The 19,396-nt window shown below is 39.2% G+C and overlaps 1 protein-coding gene across 1 annotated transcript in view; it reads right to left on the bottom strand.

The window, feature by feature from the left end:
- The window catches only part of CUBN (cubilin), a 259,434-nt gene that overhangs the window by 213,087 nt on the left and 26,951 nt on the right, over positions 1 to 19,396 (bottom strand). The window contains exons 14-17 of the mRNA XM_086334167.1: positions 17,399 to 17,633; positions 13,420 to 13,601; positions 10,576 to 10,738; positions 9,323 to 9,510 (exon numbers count right to left, since the gene is read on the bottom strand). Of these exons, the coding sequence (XP_086190293.1) occupies positions 9,323 to 9,510; positions 10,576 to 10,738; positions 13,420 to 13,601; positions 17,399 to 17,633 (768 nt within the window). The remainder of the gene's footprint in view (positions 1 to 9,322; positions 9,511 to 10,575; positions 10,739 to 13,419; positions 13,602 to 17,398; positions 17,634 to 19,396) is intronic.

Genomic DNA, 19,396 nt, shown 5'->3' with positions numbered 1-19,396 from the left:
ATCTTCCTGTTCTGGAATCCTCCAGGGTGCCATTCGCTTCTGCTAAGACTGCAGCGAATGTCTCTCTCTTCTCTTTTGCCCATTAGAAGATGACAAGGCGGAAGAAAAACAGCCAAATAGCAGCAGAGCTGGCTAAAGTGGGCCATTCCCCTGGGCCTCACTAATGAAATTCAAGGACTTCGGCAAGGAGAAAGGCAGTTGCAGCCCAAATGTTTTAAGAGGAACTTATAGGGCTCAAGGGCTTTAAACCTAGAAGGTACAATTGATTTTGGCTATGTTTCTCTCACTCTCTGTGGAAATGAAACCTTATTAATTCTGAAAGTCTGTATTCTCCCTAGATGCTAGGCATGGCGATACTATAACCACAACCCCTGAATGCTCTAGAGTGATACTAAATGCACATCCTGCATTCAATATCAGAGGACTTGTGAATTTGCACAACATCACAAAAACCTCTTTCTTTTGTGCTTGTGCAAGGGGACAGAATGTGTTATTTTTCTAATTACTCACATCCTTCCAGAAAGAGACTGAATATCTCACGAGCTCATTGCCGTGTGACTTGTGCTGCTTCCCTATGGCCATTATTAAACGGCCTTGACTTGTCCTCGTCCTTGACTCTGGGCTTGGCCACAGGGCTTGCTTTGCCCAAATGAATGTGAGCAGAAGTGATGTGCCTGTTTCCAAGAAAAAGCTTTGGGAGTCACTACGTAATTCAACCACCTTTTCTTTTCTGCTCTTACAAGACTAAGAGCTGGGGTCCCAGGGACAGATGGAACAGGGGACCAGATCAGCAGAGATGCCCCGGACCCCACACTGACATGTTAACATGTGTGGAGAATAAGCATAAGTCGTTGTAAGCCATAGAAATTTTCCGTTATTGTTTCTGATTTTATTGTTGTTGACTTTTCATTATTGAAATCTAAACTAGAGAAAGATGACTCATATTTGAGCCTGGTTTGAACCAAAAATATAGTTTTTTTTAAGAAGTCAGCTGGGTGGAATGGGGCATAGGAGGGAGACTCAAGAGAGAAGGAATATATATATATATATATATACACACACACACACACATAATTATGACTGACTCACGTTGGTGTACAGCAGAGACCACCACAACACTGTAAAGCAATTACCCTCCAAAAATAAAAGTCAGCTGAAGTCATGCCATGGTCACTTGCAGAGGCATCACCACACCAAATCCATTCTTTACTGTAGGTCACATTTGCAAAGAAATGACAAGGACCATTTCAAATTTTACTGTTCTGTGGATGAGGCCCAGATTTTTCATTGATTGTGCTATTTATTCAGCAAACACTGATTTTTTTCAGGCTCAGAGATCAAATTTATAACCTGTGACCTATGATTTAACCCTACAGGACAGCCCAAATGGCTTCTGATTTTTACCTTCAGCAGATGGATCTAGTTCCTGATGACAAACTACTCATACAAAAGTGTGTTTTTTAATTTAAAAAATTCGTTCTTAAAAAGAAACTGTGTCCTGGTGATCTAAATAGGAAGGAAATCCAAAAACTAGGGGATGCATGTATATAGAGAGCTGATTCGCTTTGCTGTACAGCAGAAACTAAAACAACATTGTAAAGCAACCATACTCCAATAAAAGTCAATTAAAAAAAAAAAAAGAACCATGTCCTGTAGAAAGAGCTAAAACTAATTAGGCTTAAAAATACAGTGTATATAAAACTGTGGGTGTGTCTGGAGCCCAGTGACAAGTAAGCTTTAACATCTATAATGGATCAGGTCCCAGTGCAAGGTCTTAATATATGTGTTCATTTGTTTGTGTCTGCTATGTGTCCAGATTTGTGTCCAGATAAAATGATTTTTAAAATATGGTTAAGTATCACATCCTAATTCAAAGCAAACCAAATATGCTGGCACTTAGGCTTGGTCCAACTGAGACAGCTAAAATCAGAGCCTTACTAACCTTACTATACAGTAGCATTTAACATGTGGCTTCTAGTGACGTGAGCCTCAAGCTGAAATGCCCCTTAGCTAAGTAAAGACTTGATCCTGGAGACCAGCCTTCGTTCATCTGGAGGGGAATGGGACCCCCTTCCAAATGATAGATTAAAGGGTGAGGAGTAAGAGATGACAGAAGCCACAAGGACTAAAAATAGTTTTCTTAGGTTATTATCTTTCACAATTATTATGTTTTGTGATTTCATAGTTAAATTTTTAAAGCTTTTTATGCCTCTTGAAATAGTATTGCTTTTACTATCTCTACCAATAAAGTAAATTTGTCCTTTGTTTCTTTAATTTGCTTTTCTAAAACATGGAGTACATGTCTAGTTTTACCTAGAAGTATGTTCCTCAGTTCAGTTCAGTTCAGTCACTCAGTCACATCTGACTCTTTGCGACCCCATGAATCACATCACACCAGGCCTCCCTGTCTATCACCATCTCTCGGAGTTCTCACAAACTCACGTCCATCGAGTCGGTGATGCCATCCAGCCATCTCATCCTCTGTCGTCCCCTTCTCCTCCTGCCCCCAATCCCTCCCAGCATCAGAGTCTTTTCCAATGAGTCAACTCTTCACATGAGGTGGCCAAAGTACTGGAGTTTCAGCTTTAGCATCATTCCTTCCGAAGAACACCCAGGGCTGATCTCCTTTAGGATGGGCTGGTTGGATCTCCTTGCAGCCCAAGGGACTTACAAGAGTCTTCTCCAACACCACAGTCCAAAAGCATCAATTCTTCGGCGCTCAGCCTTCTTCACAGTCCAACACTCACATCCATACGAGGCCACTGGAAAAACCATAGCCTTGACTAGACGGACCTACATGATTGCAAACTCCAGTATGTCGGCTGCTGCCACCCTCTCTCCTCCTCCCATTGTCATCATTGGAATCACCGTCATGTTAACTTTCATTTCCTGGTGTGCCAGACATTGTGCTGCTGCTGCTGCTGCTAAGTCGCTTCAGTCGTGTCCGACTCTGTGCGACCCCATATACGGCAGCCCACCAGGCTCTGCCGTTTCTGGGATTCTCCAGGCAAGAACACTCGAATGGGTTACCATTTCCTTCTCCAATGCATGAAAGTGAAAAGTGAAAGTGAAGTCGTTCAGTCAGGCTAAGAACATTCGAATAGTTTCCCTTTTCACTGAGCAAAGCTCAGTACATTCACATCCATGTACAAAGCCCTACAAGATTTAGTTCCTGTGTAACTCCTGTTTCTCTCTACATCGCCTCTGTTGATTCTAGCCACAGAGTCTATTTTCAGTTCTTCATATTTGTCGAATTTTTTTTTTTCTCAGTTCCTCCTTCTCCTGGATCTTTGCATTTCTAATCCCTTCTCATCTTCAGACTCAAAATGTGACATCCTTAGGGAAGCTACCTCTAACGTTCAACTAAAGGCATCAGTCCTGTTATTTTCACTCATATATTTCTTTCCTTCATGATACTTTTCCCACCTTGAAAGTATGTAATTGTATGCTTGCATGTTTAATATCTCTGTGCTTTATACACCCATCCCCAATACAGAACCTGGCATGAACTTTGTTTGATTAACCATGCAGAGAATGAATAGATAAGTGGGTGAATGACCTCTTCTAATTATTCTTTAAAGAGTAGTCTTACTGTTTCTATTATGGATGAAGAAGCTGAGTTTAACTGATGTTAAATATCTTGCCTTTAGTGAAACAGAGAGTCAAAGTCCTTTCTCATGTTTCCATGCAATATTGTTCCATTTATATCAGAGAGCGCTGGCCATCCTCTTGATGTGCTCCAATAATTTGGAGCTTTCTTTCTTTTTCTTTCTCTTCCTTCCTTCCTTTCTTATTAGTGAGTGTGCTGGGCCTTTGTTGATGCATCTGGGCTTTCTCTAGTTGTTGCAAGTAGGGGCTACTCTCTAGTTGCGGTGGACAGGCATCTCATGGAAGTGGCTTTTCTTGTTGTGGAGCACAGGCTCTAGGACACGTGGGCTCACTAGTTGCGGTTCCCAGGCTCTAGAGCACAGGCGCAATAGTTGTGGCTCATTGGCTTATCGCTCTGTGGCATGTGGGATATTTCTGAATCAGGGATCTAACCCACATCTCCTTCATTGGCAGGAGAATTCTTTACCACTGAGTCACCAGGAAAGCCCCTGGAGTTTTCCTGATGATCTTGATTTCCATAGCTCCTCTTCTCACTCACTGCTCTCCATCTCACTAGTTCCGTGGGGTTTGTGATCTCCACATGAGCACACAACTCCTCTACACACAGGAAGGATTTATGCCATACAATCCCTTGAAACTCCAAACCTAGGTGGTTCTACCATCTCAGTCTATTCCCTGGCTCCCACCGTGCCAATGGGTAGAACTGTTTTCACCTGAACAAAAGCATATTTTATCACTTCATTAAAAGGCATCAGGATGACAAAGCAATTTTGGAAAAACTGTGCTGACAACAAAAATGCTAAGAAACTAGCCAAATGTTTCTAGTCTCTGCCAAAACTCCAAATCCAATATGATAAGAATGCAAGTTACTGGACATCGCCCGATGTCTTCTTTCTTTCTGCCATCTCTGGAAAGACACTTCTTTGAACTAAAATTGATTTCAACCTGTGCTTCACTAGAAAACATGCTACTCTGGTGTATCTGCTTGCTGCAGCCGCATTCCAGCTTCATTTGTCAGAGGTCTTACTCTTTCTCTGCCATTTGGGTTTATGTCCTTAAGGACTTTTCTGTAAATCATCACAGTCATGAGGCTCTGACCAACACATCCCCTTGAGGGTGCCCAGTGAACTGAGGCAGACGGGAAGTCACAGACCTCCCTCACCCAATTCTGAGGCTGGAGCTGAACAGCTCTGCTGCCTGACAAAGAGTAAAAAGAGGTCCTTTGTGAATCTGAAGTCATCCCAAGACCTGTGGGGAGTGGGGAGATCTGTGCAGGGCCCAGCCGGGAGCAATGGGAGTGGAGGAGAGGAAGGAGGGAGGTAGGAGGTGATGAGAGGTTCAGAGGGAAGACCGGTCTTCAGTGTTCCAGCTGACTGTGCTTCCCCCTTCCCCATTAATTTTATTCTTTCTTTAAAATCTTAGAGATTTTATCTGGCTTTGATTTGTAGCACTTTCTTTTTACTTTCTACATTGTCTTTCATTTCACTTTCTATTTCCTTCCTTAACCCAGTAATTACTCAGGAGAGTGTTTATAGGTTTTCAAGAAGTCGGACATTTAAATTTTTTAACAGTTATTTCTACTTGCTTCTCATTATAAAGAGATGTACAATTTCTGCATTGTGAATTTTCTGGGATTGGCAAGAGGTCTAAAATATGATTAATCTGTCAATTAGTGATACTTGTAGAATGGGTACACATGCCTTAGATTTCAGAAGCCAAATTTAGTGTTACTTACTTCTCCCTGTCTTATTAATCATAGTTTGTTTTTGTTTTTCTTTCTTCTTCTAAGAAGGAAAAACTTCCCCAGAAGCCTCCTGTTTCCCCAGAAGGCCCCTCTCCTCCTGCTCCCTTTCCTGTCTTGGTGGGGAGGGAACAGACGATGTGGGATGGGTCAAGGAGATCTAGTGAGGGCAACAGCTGTATTCATTTCCTTCCATACCCCATTTCAAGCCCTGCTGGCAGCATCACACAAGCTTCTGAGATTATTATTCAGCCTAGTACTTGATTCTCTGGGATTAAAATTAAACTTTCATTACTACCTTATGTGTCCTTCACTCAGAGTTCTGATGACTTACATCACTTATGGAATATTAATTAGGTGCTGCTTTTTATTCTGGAAAGATAGTTCTTCACATTTGTTGAACTAGTCTCTACAATTTAAAAGCTCTCTTAACAAAACAGGCGGACAACAGTTGATCTATTCTTGCTATACTTACTCTTTTGTTACAAGCCACATCACCCGTGGGCAATATACATTTTTAGAAGTGGAAACTTTAGCTGAGAAGTGATATAAGTCCAAGAATTAAAATATAAATGTATGTTTCTTATTTAAAAAAGAAGAAAGATATGCTACACTGAATGTGGCAATACCACATTTATGATCCTTTGCAGTTAAATTTTATTCTCAAATAAATGTTTATGGAGCTTTCTTACTGAACACAAAGTCTTTCCAAACCACACTACATGTGAAAGAGACATACTAGAGATTGACATTTTAATCTACATTTAAAGGACATATTCACATGGCAACAAGACATCTGGAGTTATAAATGAGAAGATTTGGGATTCTTAGAAATACATCTCAGTTTAGTTTAGTTCACTCAGTCGTGTCTGACTCTTTGCGACCCCATGAACTGCAGCCCACCAGGCCTCTCTGTCCATCACCAACTCCCAGAGTTTACTCAAACTTATGTCCATTGAGTCGGTGATGCCATCCAACCATCTCATCCTCTGTTGTCCCCTTCTTCTCCTGCCTTCAATCTTTCCCAGCATCTATTCCCACTCAAAAGAAGAGTTCCTATAATCATTTCCCCACACCTATCTAGAATTACCTTTCTGTTCTTCATCCTTTCTAAAATGTGGCGGGGAGGGGGGTGGTCCTTCTCTCTCACACAAATAGAGTTAATAAATGGCAAAATCATCCTTCTTCCAAACCAGCAATATCTTAAATACTACACTTCTTTGTTTACTCCTTTGATTAAACATGTCATTTTAAACACTTTTTAAAACTAAAACCAACATTGAGGAGAATGATCTATTGAGTCATAATAATGTCATTTGAATTTGGTTCCAGTATCATTTTACCCACTGTCTAAAGCATATGAAAAGTGTTGGATATACTTTTCCTAAAAGGGCTTAGTTCACAAATTTTCCCAGTAGGTAGATATGATTAAAGGTCAGAACTTTGATCTAAGTCAGTATACATCTATCTAGACTACTACATGTAGGTACAGCTAAATCCTGTTCCAACAATAACCAGAATTTGACCTTTGTGATCTCAATTTTCTCATTTGTAAAATTAAGGATTTTTATTAAATGACTTCTGAGACCCTGCTGGTGCTAAATTTCTATAAATCAATTGGCTGTATTTCTGTAGGACAGTCAAGGTTATATAGAAAAGTCTATTCAATTATTCAAATCACTGTATATGACCTGTCCTTCTGATAACAAAGTTCTTTTATTTTTTCCATCAATAACCCTTGAGGGACATTTGATCAAGACTCTGTGGTTATTAGTGCACATTAGAATGTTGATACTTCAGTGGCCAACTATGAAAGGTTCTCATCCGATGTCTCTGAACTAATGCGTTCAAGGCAGGAGGCAGAAATTTGACCTGAGAAAGACTTGCATTTGTAATGTTTTTAATTCTTCAAGCTTCTTTTTTTATTTATTTCCTTGATTTAGCCTTATAAAGTGTAGGAGGAAAGGTAGGGCATCTTACAGAAGTAGGAACTCAAGTATGTAGATAAAGAATTGTCCAAGGCTTCACTAGTGGCTCAAATGGTAAAGAATCTGCCTGCAATGCAGGAGACCTGGATTCAGTCCACCTGGAAAAGGGAATGGCTACCCACTCCAGTATTCTTACCTGGAGAATTCCATGGCTAGATGAGATTGGCAGGCTCCAATCCATGGGGTTGCAGAGTTGGACACAACTGAGCAACTACCAGTTTCAGTATACAGTCATCACAGGACTGAACGAAAATAAGAACTTAGAGTGTTGGGTGGAGATGGTGGAATAGAAAGACCCAGAGCTCAGTTCCTCCGATGGAGACACCAAATTTACAACTATTTACAGAGCAGCTATCAATGAGAACAACCTGAAGACTAGCAGAAGAGATTCCCAACTAAATATGTAAATAAGGAACCATAATGAGATAGGCAGGAATGGCAGAGATGCAATATAGTCAAGACCCATAACACCAGGTAGGTGGCCCACAACTGGGAAGATAATCACAGTTGCAGAAAGTTTCCCCCAGGGAGTAAGGGCATCTAGCACAGTAAGTACTCTCTAAGTGTGAACTATTTTTACTATTCTTCAATTAAAAAAAAAAAAGATGTTGGAAATTTAGTTTTTATTTATATAACAATGCCTAAAATTGCTTCATAATGAAAAACTCTGATGTACTTTATGAGGGACTTTAGAAAACATAAACTGAATGAATATACACATTTATCATCTGAGTTTAAAACTTCTAGATTTAAAATATATTACTGTGGTTTCATTGTCAATGTACTTGTTCATTATTGAGTTAAGTCCAGATCTTATGCTAGAAGTCTATGCTTCCTCTCTCTACATGTGGAGGAGGGAAGAAGGTAAGAGGTTACTTGGGTTTTTCCTGGAAAAATGAATTGGTCTAACTTACATGGGCAAACATAATTGTCAGTGCCTCCCTAAGTTTATTGAAAATGATTGTACCCAACAAAAAGTATTTTGTTTCTCTTACTCAACACTTTAATTTGTGGCTTGACCAGTGAAATACCAGACGAGGCAAACAAAAGCTGCCTTTTTGTCTCAGATAGTCTTCTTATTACATCCATTACACACATTTAAATCAGAGTTAAAATTTTCAGTAGGAGGGCAAGCAGAACTGATGAAGAAAAAAAAATCTCTAAAACAAAGATTATTCAATGCTTTAAGTTAACTCTCTGCCACTGACTATCTAGCTCACCCAGGCAAATCCTTTTACTCTTCTGGGGTGAGTTCCCTCCCATGTAAAACTGTCCTGTACAATCTCTGAATTCTGTATCCTATTAGTAAATGCTATTCGTTTTACTCATTGTCATTCACCCTGGTTATTAGGGCTCAGTTTAGAAGCTTGTGGGCTTCCCTGGTGGCTCAGACAGTAAAGAATCTGCCTGCAATGCAGGAAACCCAGGTTTGATCCCTGGGTCAGGAAAATCCCTTAGAGAAGGGAATGGCTACCCACTCCTGTATTCTTATCTGGAGAATTCCATGGACAGAGGAGCCTGCTGGGCTACAGTCCATGGGGTCACAAAGTGTCAGACATGACTGAGTGACTAACACTTAATAGCTTGTAATTTAGCACTACTATGAATTTCTAGTCTCAGTTTTCATTTTTGTCCTTTGCTATTCTATTACCCATCTCCTGTTTCACCATCTGTAGATCTATTTTTGGCAAAATTCTTTCATATTCTCTAGAACAGGTGTTGTTAGACCTTAGCCTGCAACAAAATCAGCTGGCTGGGTTGGGGGGCAGGGGAATCTGTGAAAGCACAGATTGCTGAGCTGATTCCCTAGAGGTACTGATTCAGGAAGTCTGGGACAGGACACAGGTTTATACTACCTAACATCCAGACCATCCAGGTGATCTGGGCGCCGTAGACCCAACAACCATTTGAAGACCTCGGCTCTACAGAATATAAAAAAATGTTGACAAACATTATCTAAGGGTCACTCAGTAGCAAAGCTTACCTCAATGTAACTATGAGAACAGCCACTTTGGCCTTCCAGCTCCACGACGGTGAAGTTGACCTGTATTTGCTCTCCCGGGGGCTGCTTTATGGTGTAGATGCATTGTCTGTCGTGCATGAAAGGTCCAGACAAGTCAGCAAAGAGAAGACCCTCTGGGTCTGTGTAGTTCCCTCCACATTGTAGGTCCGCTAAAGACAACACAGAAGAGAAGGGAAAGGTCACGCAGACAGACATTCCTCCAGCTCCCAGGCATGAGACACAATTTTTAAAAATTATACACACATACATACCATCATACTCCCACTCTATTCACCCTGAACAGACTTACACTTTTCATTACAAGATTTTTCAGCTTGACATGTATTTGTGGGACAGCCTAAAGAAATGGCTATAGAAATGTGTGATCTAACTTTCAATCTAACATCCTCTTAGATAAATTGCTTTTGAAATGCATTTATGCTTTCCTGCATGCCAAAGAGATGTGAGGCAGTTTATATAACATATGTAACAAAATAAAATATGTAACTAGAAAAATGAAACGGATTAAAGGAATAATGAATACAGAATAGCAAGATATGGTCAGGGGTCGGGGGGGAGTTGTTATGCACAGAAAACAGGTATGGGCTACAGAAATTACAGAAAGTCAGCAGCAGATTCAGCCTGAAGCCAAAATAAATGAGGAAAGAAGACTAGTGAAAAGATGTTTCTTGTTATCTTTCCTGATATTGAGACTTAAAAGGTGTTTCTCTTGTGAATTCTCATCAGGGCACAATGATGTATGTGAAGAACAAAATCCTCTACAGACCTAAAATAAAAAATAAAATGATGGAGCATTTCACTGTTTTTTTTTTTTTTTTTTGGTTGGTTGGTTTGCTTTAAGGTAGCAATGCAATTTAAAGATAAAATAGCTATAAATCTGACATATCTCAAGAGAGACTGCATTTCCCTTTTGTTTCTCCCAACAACACACCCAATAACAGCTAAGGAACTAATGTATGAATTATTTAATTTTAGGGGCCTCACCCATATTTACCATAAGTGGATCCCCAAATTTAGGGGCTAAGGAGTATTAAAGCATTAATAATAGAACACTAGGAAAACAAAGAAATTTGTAGCAATGAAAGAAATATTTATAAATACACATAATCAGTATGAGTAAGTCATCCTCAGCCTCACAGTAAAATACAGAACAGCTATGAGCAAAGCACTGTCCTTCAAGTTGATATTAAGCTCCTAGTCATCAAGGTACTTACAAGGTGATGTTAAGTAGGTGATAAGAAACCCTTGGTCATTAATCTCGTTGTCAGAATGGAAATGAATCCTGGCAAAGGGACCCGTAGTCTGGAGTGGGGGTGCAGAGAGAGTGGTGCAGAATTTCCCAAGAACAGGGTCCTGATGCAAAGGACCATCTCGAATCTAAAACAAGAGGAGGAGTCATTATGTTCAACGTGGTCAGATTTTAACAAGCCTAGCCATTTTGTACATTAACTTTAGAAAACTTGTCTTTTAAGTGATGGCTCTGGGAGGTTCTCCTGTTACCTGTGAATCCACCACACAGTTGGGGTTCGGGGAAGGGTAATCTCCTCCCATCATTCAGATGCCTTACATTTGCTCTGAATTTTAACTCTGAGGCTAAATGTATACTCTGAATGTGTCTCATGAAACTTTTTCATTATTTTCTTTCCTATGTTTCCCCCAACCCCAAGTGTTTGGTTTCTTTTAATTGTTCATTCATTCATTTATGGTTATGCCATGCAGCTTGTGGGATCTTAGTTCCTGGACCAGGGATGAACCCTCTGCAACAAAAGCACCAGGTCCTAACCACTGAGATGCCAGGGAACTCTCCAGATGTTCGTTTTGAAATGATAAATTCCTAATGACCGAGAAGAAGAAATGAATATAGGCAAAGAAAACAGAAGAGGAAGGAATGCCAGCAATATCCACTGGTCTAAATACTTAGAGCACAGCTTGGTCTAAATACTTAGGAGGATCAGAAATGGGAAAGGAAGTAATGTGAGATTCAGTTCAGTCGCTCAGTCGTGTCTGACTCTTTGCAACCCCATGAATTGCAGCACGCCAGGCCTCCCTGTCCATCACCGACTCCCGGAGTTCACTCAAACTCACGTCCATCGAGTCGGTGATGCCATCCAGCCATCTCACCCTCTGTCGTCCCCTTCTCCTCCTGCCCCCAATCCCTCCCAGCATCAGAGTCTTTTCCAATGAGTCAACTCTTTGCATGAGGTGGCCAAAGTACTGGAGTTTCAGCTTTAGCATCATTCCTTCCAAAGAAATCCCAGGGCTGATCTCCTTCAGAATGGACTGGTTGGATCTCCTTGACGTCCAAGGGACTCTCAAGAGTCTTCTCCAACACCACAGTTCAAAAGCATCAATTCTTCTTAGATGCAACATAAAAACAGTTTTGTGAATTTAAAAAGTGAAATTTTAATAGTAATTAAGTACTGCACTAATGATGACTGACCTTAGCAAATCTTTTTACTGGCTGGGTTTTAATCTGTTAAATAATCATGCCAGCCATTCTATGATCCTGTTGTAATTGCAAATTCTGTACTGCATAGAATACCAGGGCACCAATGAACGAAATCATATTTTAATATGACTAATTTTGTCCACTCAAATTATTTGTTCTACCGGTAGCGAAGTTATAGGGCAGCATTACTTTATTCCAGTAATTTAACTAGTTCCTTGAAATATTCTTGAGAAATGAGAGGCATTTCAATATTATTGGAATGATTGGTCTTTTCCATTACATGCATATCCAGGAATTAACATGTAGGAATGAAAAAACTGTCTCTAATTTGATATTAATAGAATATATTGAAATTAACTTCAAAAAATTTTACTTTAATGTCAACATCTACAGGATTATCTTGCCGAGATTTTCCAGTTATTCCCAAAGGTTTCAAATCCATTACACTTGCTAAATTACTAATGACTTCAGCTCATGGAGATTCCTGTCTGACAGCCATACACTTCCATTTTTATCAGTAATTCCATTATGCTCCATTCTTCTCTAATGGACTTGGGAAACCACACTATCTTTTATCACTGCTGCAAGGGACTCAGAGACTTATGGTGGTAAACAAGATGGGAACAACATATGAATTCAATCTTCTCAATGATCTTTTCAGTTTACAAATAGAGAGCCATGTTTTTGATAGACCTACATGCTTATAGCATTTGAATATAACAAATGGCACATGTTTCCTCTTTCATATTTTAATCTTTTACTAATGATAAACTGGAGGGACAGAGGGTGACTTCTTTCTTCCCAGTGACAATATCAATACAGCCAGTGAGGCACACCCTTCAGCAATCCAAACACAATTGCTATTAGGTTACTTTTCTTCATGGAACCCTAGAGTCAACTTGTGAAACACCTTGGCAGTTTATAGCAGACAACTGAAGATTTGAATCTGCTATGGAGAAGACAGCCGTTCCTCGGTGTTGATTTCATAAAATCTGCTATTCCCATGGGAAGAAACTGGGCTTCTGGGAAATGACAGGGGAAGGCAGGGCAGTCTGTTTCCCACATTTAAATGGAACCCATAAGAAACAACAAGCTGGCACAGCTAAGAATGGAGTGTTTCCGAGAATTCCCCGGTGGTCCAATGGTTAGGACGCCACACTTTCACTGCTGACAAAACAGGGAGTTACAAGATCTAGATGTCCATCGGCTACCTATTGAAGCTAACAAATTTTGGTCATCCAAGGGCATCGTTAATAATGGTTCCCTGAGTTCTAATCATATCATGATAAATTCCATCTAAATCCAATTGTTGGACTTCTCTGGTGGTGCGGTGGATGAGAATCTGCCTTCCAACGTGGGAAACAGGTTCAATCCCTGGTCCAGGAAGACCCCACACGCCAGGGAGCAACTGTGCCACGAGCCTCTGTGCCACAACTACTGAGTCCGTGCTCCAGAGCCCCTGCTTCACAAGGAGAGAAGCCACCGCAATGAGGAGCCCATGCACCACGACGAGGAGTAGCCCCAGCTCTCCGCAACTAGAGAAAGCCGGCACACGATAATGAAGATCCAGCGCAGCAAAACTAATAAATAAATAAATACAATGGTCTACCTCAAGATAATCTTTGCTACAGTCATCATGGTGCTCCAGGCTCAAGGTCCCAAACGTAAATGTGATCAGGAGGTCAGGACTAGTTATCACCCTCCAGACACAATCTCTTCCTGGAGGATACTTTCCAGGATACCCTGGAGACTTAATAGAACCATAAGTTCCAGTCAGCATACCTCCGCACTCTGAAATAAGAGGAAAAAATAACTTTACATTTGTATGCAACTTATAATTCATGTAGAATTATCATAGCCCTTACTGCAAGAAGAAAGGCTTTGTATAAATAACAAGGTGCAGTTTTGGACACCCTCATAAATTAAGCATGACTTTCTGTTTTCCAGTTTTATAAAGTTATAAAACCAGGAGTACCGATAGATAAATAAATGAATCACCCGTGTATCAAGCTCCATGCTTATTAGCCATCTCGTGGTGATACAATTTAAATGCAGTGCTGAACTGTCTGAGTGATGAATAATGGGATGACAGATTTATTTTTTCACTTTGAAAGAGAATAATTCCTGTACCTTAACTCTATTAAAGTAAAGTTGATTTACAATGTTAATTTCAGGTATACAGCAAAGTGATTCAGAAAAAAAAAATATATATATATATATATACACACACTCTTTTTCAGATTTTTTTCCATTATAAGTTGTTACAAGATATTGAATATAGTTCCCTGGCTTTAACAGTAGGTCCTTATTGTTTATCTATTTTATACATAGTAGGGTATATCTGTTAATCCCAATCTCCTAATTTATCCCTACGCTTCCCTTTTATGCATTAACTCTTAAAAATTTCTGGAACTTCTGTCAGCCTCTAAGTCTTTCAACAAACAGGTCATTTTATACATTAGAAAAGTTCAGTGCTACATAATTTTCATTTGAAAAGATTAGCAGTCTTAACCCTGAGATACAGACCATTGATTTTATAAATGAAGAAATTCACATATCTATGGGTGGTTGAACCACCCTCCCAGGAATGGAGTTGGGGAAGAATGACATCCAGCTTTCTGACACTCACGCCACCATCTCACCTCCACTATATCCTACTAACCCCCTAAAATTGCATATCATCTGTGGTGGCTATTGCATGTTACTATAAAAATAGAAGAAAAAAAAAAAAAACAGAAATCTAGATATGAATCTAGACTAGAGTAAATATAAATTAGAAAAAAAGTAAAATAAAGTGACATTTCACATATACAAGTTGTGGAATTCACATAACTATGCAGGTTATTAAAAAAAAATATCGCTACCAAGGCCAAAAGTAAAACAAATTTAGTTACATGATTCTCACTGTTTCTAATGAGAAAACATCTCAGTTGCTCAGAGGAAGAAAAGCTTTTTTAAAAGCTTTTTTAGTATTTAAAAAATTATCATATAAGTAAAAAAAATAAAGTGCCATAAGCAAAGCAAAATATTAATAGAAATCTAGGGAAAACATAGTATATAATACAATGAGTTAATATCCCTAAAATGTGAAGAGCTTCTCAAAAGAATAGAGATATAAACAAAGAGTTCATTGAAAAGTGGAAAGTACCTCCTGACGTAATTATTTTTGCAAAAACAAAACTGAATTTGATCAAACACTCCCTGTGTGCATTTCTCAACCTGCAGTGCAGGGCAGTGGGGCCCAAACAGCAGAAACAGCAATATTCTTGCTGGTGAAAGAAATGAAACTCAGATTGTTGGGCCAAGAAAGTGGCTGGGACTTGCGAACAGAGTATTACAGAAAAGGCAGCTGCATGAAAATAGCATCCAAAAAAATGTGTCCTTGGGTCCTTAGCCAAAGCCTAAGCTGAAAACACAAAGGGGAAGACTGCAGACCAACAGGAAATAGGAGACAAAGCCCAAACCTCTGTGTGTAATTTGAAACCCAGAAGGAGAGAAGGGAGCGGAAAAATGACAGAAGCAGAGGAGAAAATCATATCTCAAAAGATTTAGAAAAAGTATTTGATGTTTTAGCATCCATTCATAATAAGCTAGAAATAAAAGGTGATAGCTGAAAATGTTCGTAAATTCTTTGGCACGGAGAAGTAGGGTCTGTGGCTCTTCCTCTTGAATATGGGTGGGCTTATGACTGCTTCAAACAATTTTTTTTTCTTTTCTTTTTTCTTTTTTGGCCACACCACACAGCTTGTGAGATCTTAGTTCTCTGACTAAGGACTGCACCCACATCCTCAGCAGTGAAAGCGCAGTCTTTGTTAGCCACTGGGCCTCCAGCGTATTCCTGTGACTGCTTCAGCCAGTTAAAACTAAAGCAGAAATAACACAACATGACCTCTAAGGAAAGGTCAGTAACAGTTATGTGGTACCTGCCTGGTCCTGTTGCAATGCGTATTCCGAGAGAAGCCAATGCTGGAAAGAAGTTCCACTACAGGGCCTTCCACTACTAAGACCACCACAGGAGAGGGGCTGCAGGTAGGCATTCAAGTCAACAGCCTGGTTGAATTCTCATCCAGAGGCCAGCACCAATTGTTAGCCAAATGACTGAGTCATATCGGATTTCCAGCCTCATTGAGCCTTTAGATGACTACAGTCCCAGCCAATATCTGATTGTAACTGCTTAAGAGGTCAAGTGATTATTGCCATGCTGAGCCCTTTCCAAATTCCTGGTCCACAAAGTCAGAAATATAATAAGATGATTAATGCTCCACAATGCTAAATTTGTGCGTCATATGTTATCCAGCCGTAATCATTCAGAGTGAACTTCCTTAATGTGATAAAAGTTATTTACAAAAACTTAACAGCTAAAACACAACATTTAAAGGCAGAATATTGAACATTTCCCCATGAGGCTGGGAACAAGACAATGATACTCACTCCATCACTTTCATTCAGTGTTATATTAGAAATTCTGGCCAAGCAAAGAAATAAGTCAAGGAAGAGAAATAACGGTTACAAAGACTGGCAAGAAATTAGAAAAACAGGTTGCATAACAAATTCACAGATAATATCACTGTGTATGTATAGAAATCCAAAAGACTCTACTGAAAAATGGTTAGAACTGATGAGTGAATTAGCAATACAGCTGGGTTCAAAACCAAATTTTTAAAATAAGTATGTACAGGATACCTCTATATATTAACAACAAATGAAAAAAAATTTTTAGAAAAACAATATCATTTAACAAAATATTAAATAGCTAGGGGAAAAAATTAATAAAAGCTGTGGCATACTTAAGCATGGGAATCTACTAACCATTGCTAAATTAGAAGAGAACTAAGTAAATAAAGAAATAGTCCATGTTCACGGATTGTCAGGGTCAATATTTTTAAGAAGTCATTTCTTCCCAAATTCATCATAGATTCAACAAGACTTGAATTGAAGCAGCAGATTGTTGAGGGAAGTTAACAAGTTGCATGTGTAAGGATCTAGCATATTTTGAAGAACAAGGTTAGAGGTTTTACACAACCAGATTTCAAGCTTCACTACTAAGCCAATGGGGCACAAGGATAAATAAACCAATAGAAAAGATGAGAAATTTCAGAAATAGATTCACAAATTTATTGATAAATGAACTGGAGGTTCAGTGTGCTGTTCTCACTTTTTTATATGTTAAAAAAAATTCATAGTAAAAAAAGTTTAAAAAATAGAGCACCAAAAACAAGCTAACCATAAAGGAACAAATCATCATATGACATGAAGATAAAAAAAAGAAAAGTACTAAGTGAAGGAAGAGGCAGAGTCCTCAGTAACACCCCCGCGGTATTTACTAGTAGGGATTATAAAAATGCTGTTTAGTAATGTCATAAGGGACCCTTTAAGACTCATGCTGTTTAAACTCTTTCAGTTCATCTATATTTTATTATTTCTGAACACAAAATGGAAGGCCACTGCATTTTAGGGTTTTCTTTTTTTTTTTAAATAATTATAGAACTAAGATCTCAAAACAGCTAACGTATCCAAAAGTCTAATACTGATCAACAATTTATGTAGCCTCAAGAGCTTGTTTTATTTCTCTCCATGTTTTCACTTACCTGGTAGCTGTGTTTCCCATCTTATTGTAAAGCCTCTTTCACTTCTTAAATGTTCAGAATAGAGATGAAAATAGAGGGCGTTGTCACTACTGAGGAGCTCGTGAGGGGGGCTGGAGCCACAAAATCTTCCGAGCTGATGTGCTGCAGAGGAATCTCCATCGTGAATCTGAAGAAACTCGTGTGGACAGTTGTTTGTGGGTTCTAACTGAAAAAAAGTGAAAGTGATCCGCAGTACCTGAAAAAAGAAAAAAGGTCATAAGAGATTATTTTCCACTTCTATGTTAATTCTAAAGAATTTCTCCTACTAATTGGAAGCATTTCTATTGAGTTCCTTTCAAGAGACAGATCTATAATTTCCTATTACCTAATTATCCACAAATATGTACGACAATTCTATATATTAAGTGAAACTTGTGTTAAAAATTGCTTAGACCTTAACTTCAGCTAATATCAAAAATCTCAATATTAACAAGATAGATTTGTAATAGCTTTACTGAGGTACAAAGAACTGTACATATTTAATGTGTACAGTTTGAGAAGTTTGCAAATATGTAAACACCTGTGACACCATCAATGGAGTCAATATAATAGACATAACCAACAGCTTCCAATTTCCTTCTCTCCCTCTCTCATTTTTTCTCTCTCTCTCTTCCTTGTAAGAACACGGCATGTGATCTACCTTCTTACATTTGAGTACAGTGCTGTATTGGTACCTATAGGAACAATGTTGTATGGCAGATCTCTAGAACTTAATCACCTTGTGCAAATGAAACGTTACACCCATTAAGTTATTGTTCAATGGGTTAATGAAATAGATTTACCTAGATTTCATTAATCATAAAGTTCATTAAACAAAGTCACTCCAAATGTATAGCTAACAGTGCTTCCAAATTGGTAACATATATAATATGAATATCTACCTTGAATTAAATTTAACTGACAAATAAATAGCCTGCAGCCTACTCATAATTCATCAGTGACCCCCAGGGATGCTGATTCCTTTGTTGTTGCTCAGTTGCTCAGTCATGTCCGACTCTTTGAGATCCCATGGACTGCAGCACACCAGGCTTCCCTGTCCATCACCATCTCCCAGAGTTTGCTCAAACTCATGTGCATTCAGTCAGTGATGCCATCCAACCATCTCATCCTGTTGTCCCCTTCTCCTCCTGCCTTCAATCTTTCCCAGCATCAGGGTCTTTTCTAATGAGTCAGCTCTTTGCATCAGGTGGCCAAAGTATTAGATTTTCAGCTTCAGCATCAGTCCTTCCAGTGAATATTCAGGGTTGATTTCCTTCAGGGTTGACTGGTTTGATCTACATGCAGTCCAAGGAACTTTCCAAAGTCTTTTCCAACATCACAGTTTGAAAGCATCAATTCTCTGGCAGTCAGCCTTCTTTATGGTTCAACTCTCACATCCATACATGACTACTGGAAAAACCATAGCTTTGACTAGATGGATATTTGTTGGCAAAGTAACATCTCTGCTTTTTAATATGCTGTCTAGGTTGGTCATAGCTTTTCTCCCAAGGAGCAAGCGTCTTTTAATTTCATGGCTGCGGTCACCATCTGCAGTGATTTTAGGGCCCAAGAAAAGAAAGTCTGTCACTGTTTCCATTGTTTCCCCATCTATTTGCCATGAAGTAATGGAACTGGATGCCATGATCTTAGTTTCTGGAATGTTGCCTTTTAAACCAGCTTTTTCACTCTCCTCTTTCAACTCTATCAAGAGGCTCTTTAGTTCTTCTTCACTTTCTGCCATAAGGGTGATGTCATCTGCATATCTGAGGTTATTGATATTTTTCCCGCCAATCTTGATTCCAGCTTATGCTTCATCCAGCCTGGCATTTCACATGATGTACTCTGCATATAAGTTAAATAAGCAGGGTGACAATATACAGTGACGTACTTCTTTCCCAATCTGGAAGCAGTTCATTGTTCCATGTGTGGTTCTAACTGTTGCTTCTTGACCTGCACACAGACCTCTCAGGAGGCAGATAA

The sequence above is a fragment of the Bos grunniens genome, chromosome 13, assembly GCF_055505025.1.
Source record: "Bos grunniens cultivar Pamir isolate PY7600 chromosome 13, Bosgru_T2T1.0, whole genome shotgun sequence".
In the NCBI taxonomy this organism is placed as follows: domain Eukaryota; kingdom Metazoa; phylum Chordata; class Mammalia; order Artiodactyla; family Bovidae; genus Bos; species Bos grunniens.
Note: the sequence above shows the minus strand (reverse complement) of the source record. Positions and strands in the feature narration are given on the sequence as shown.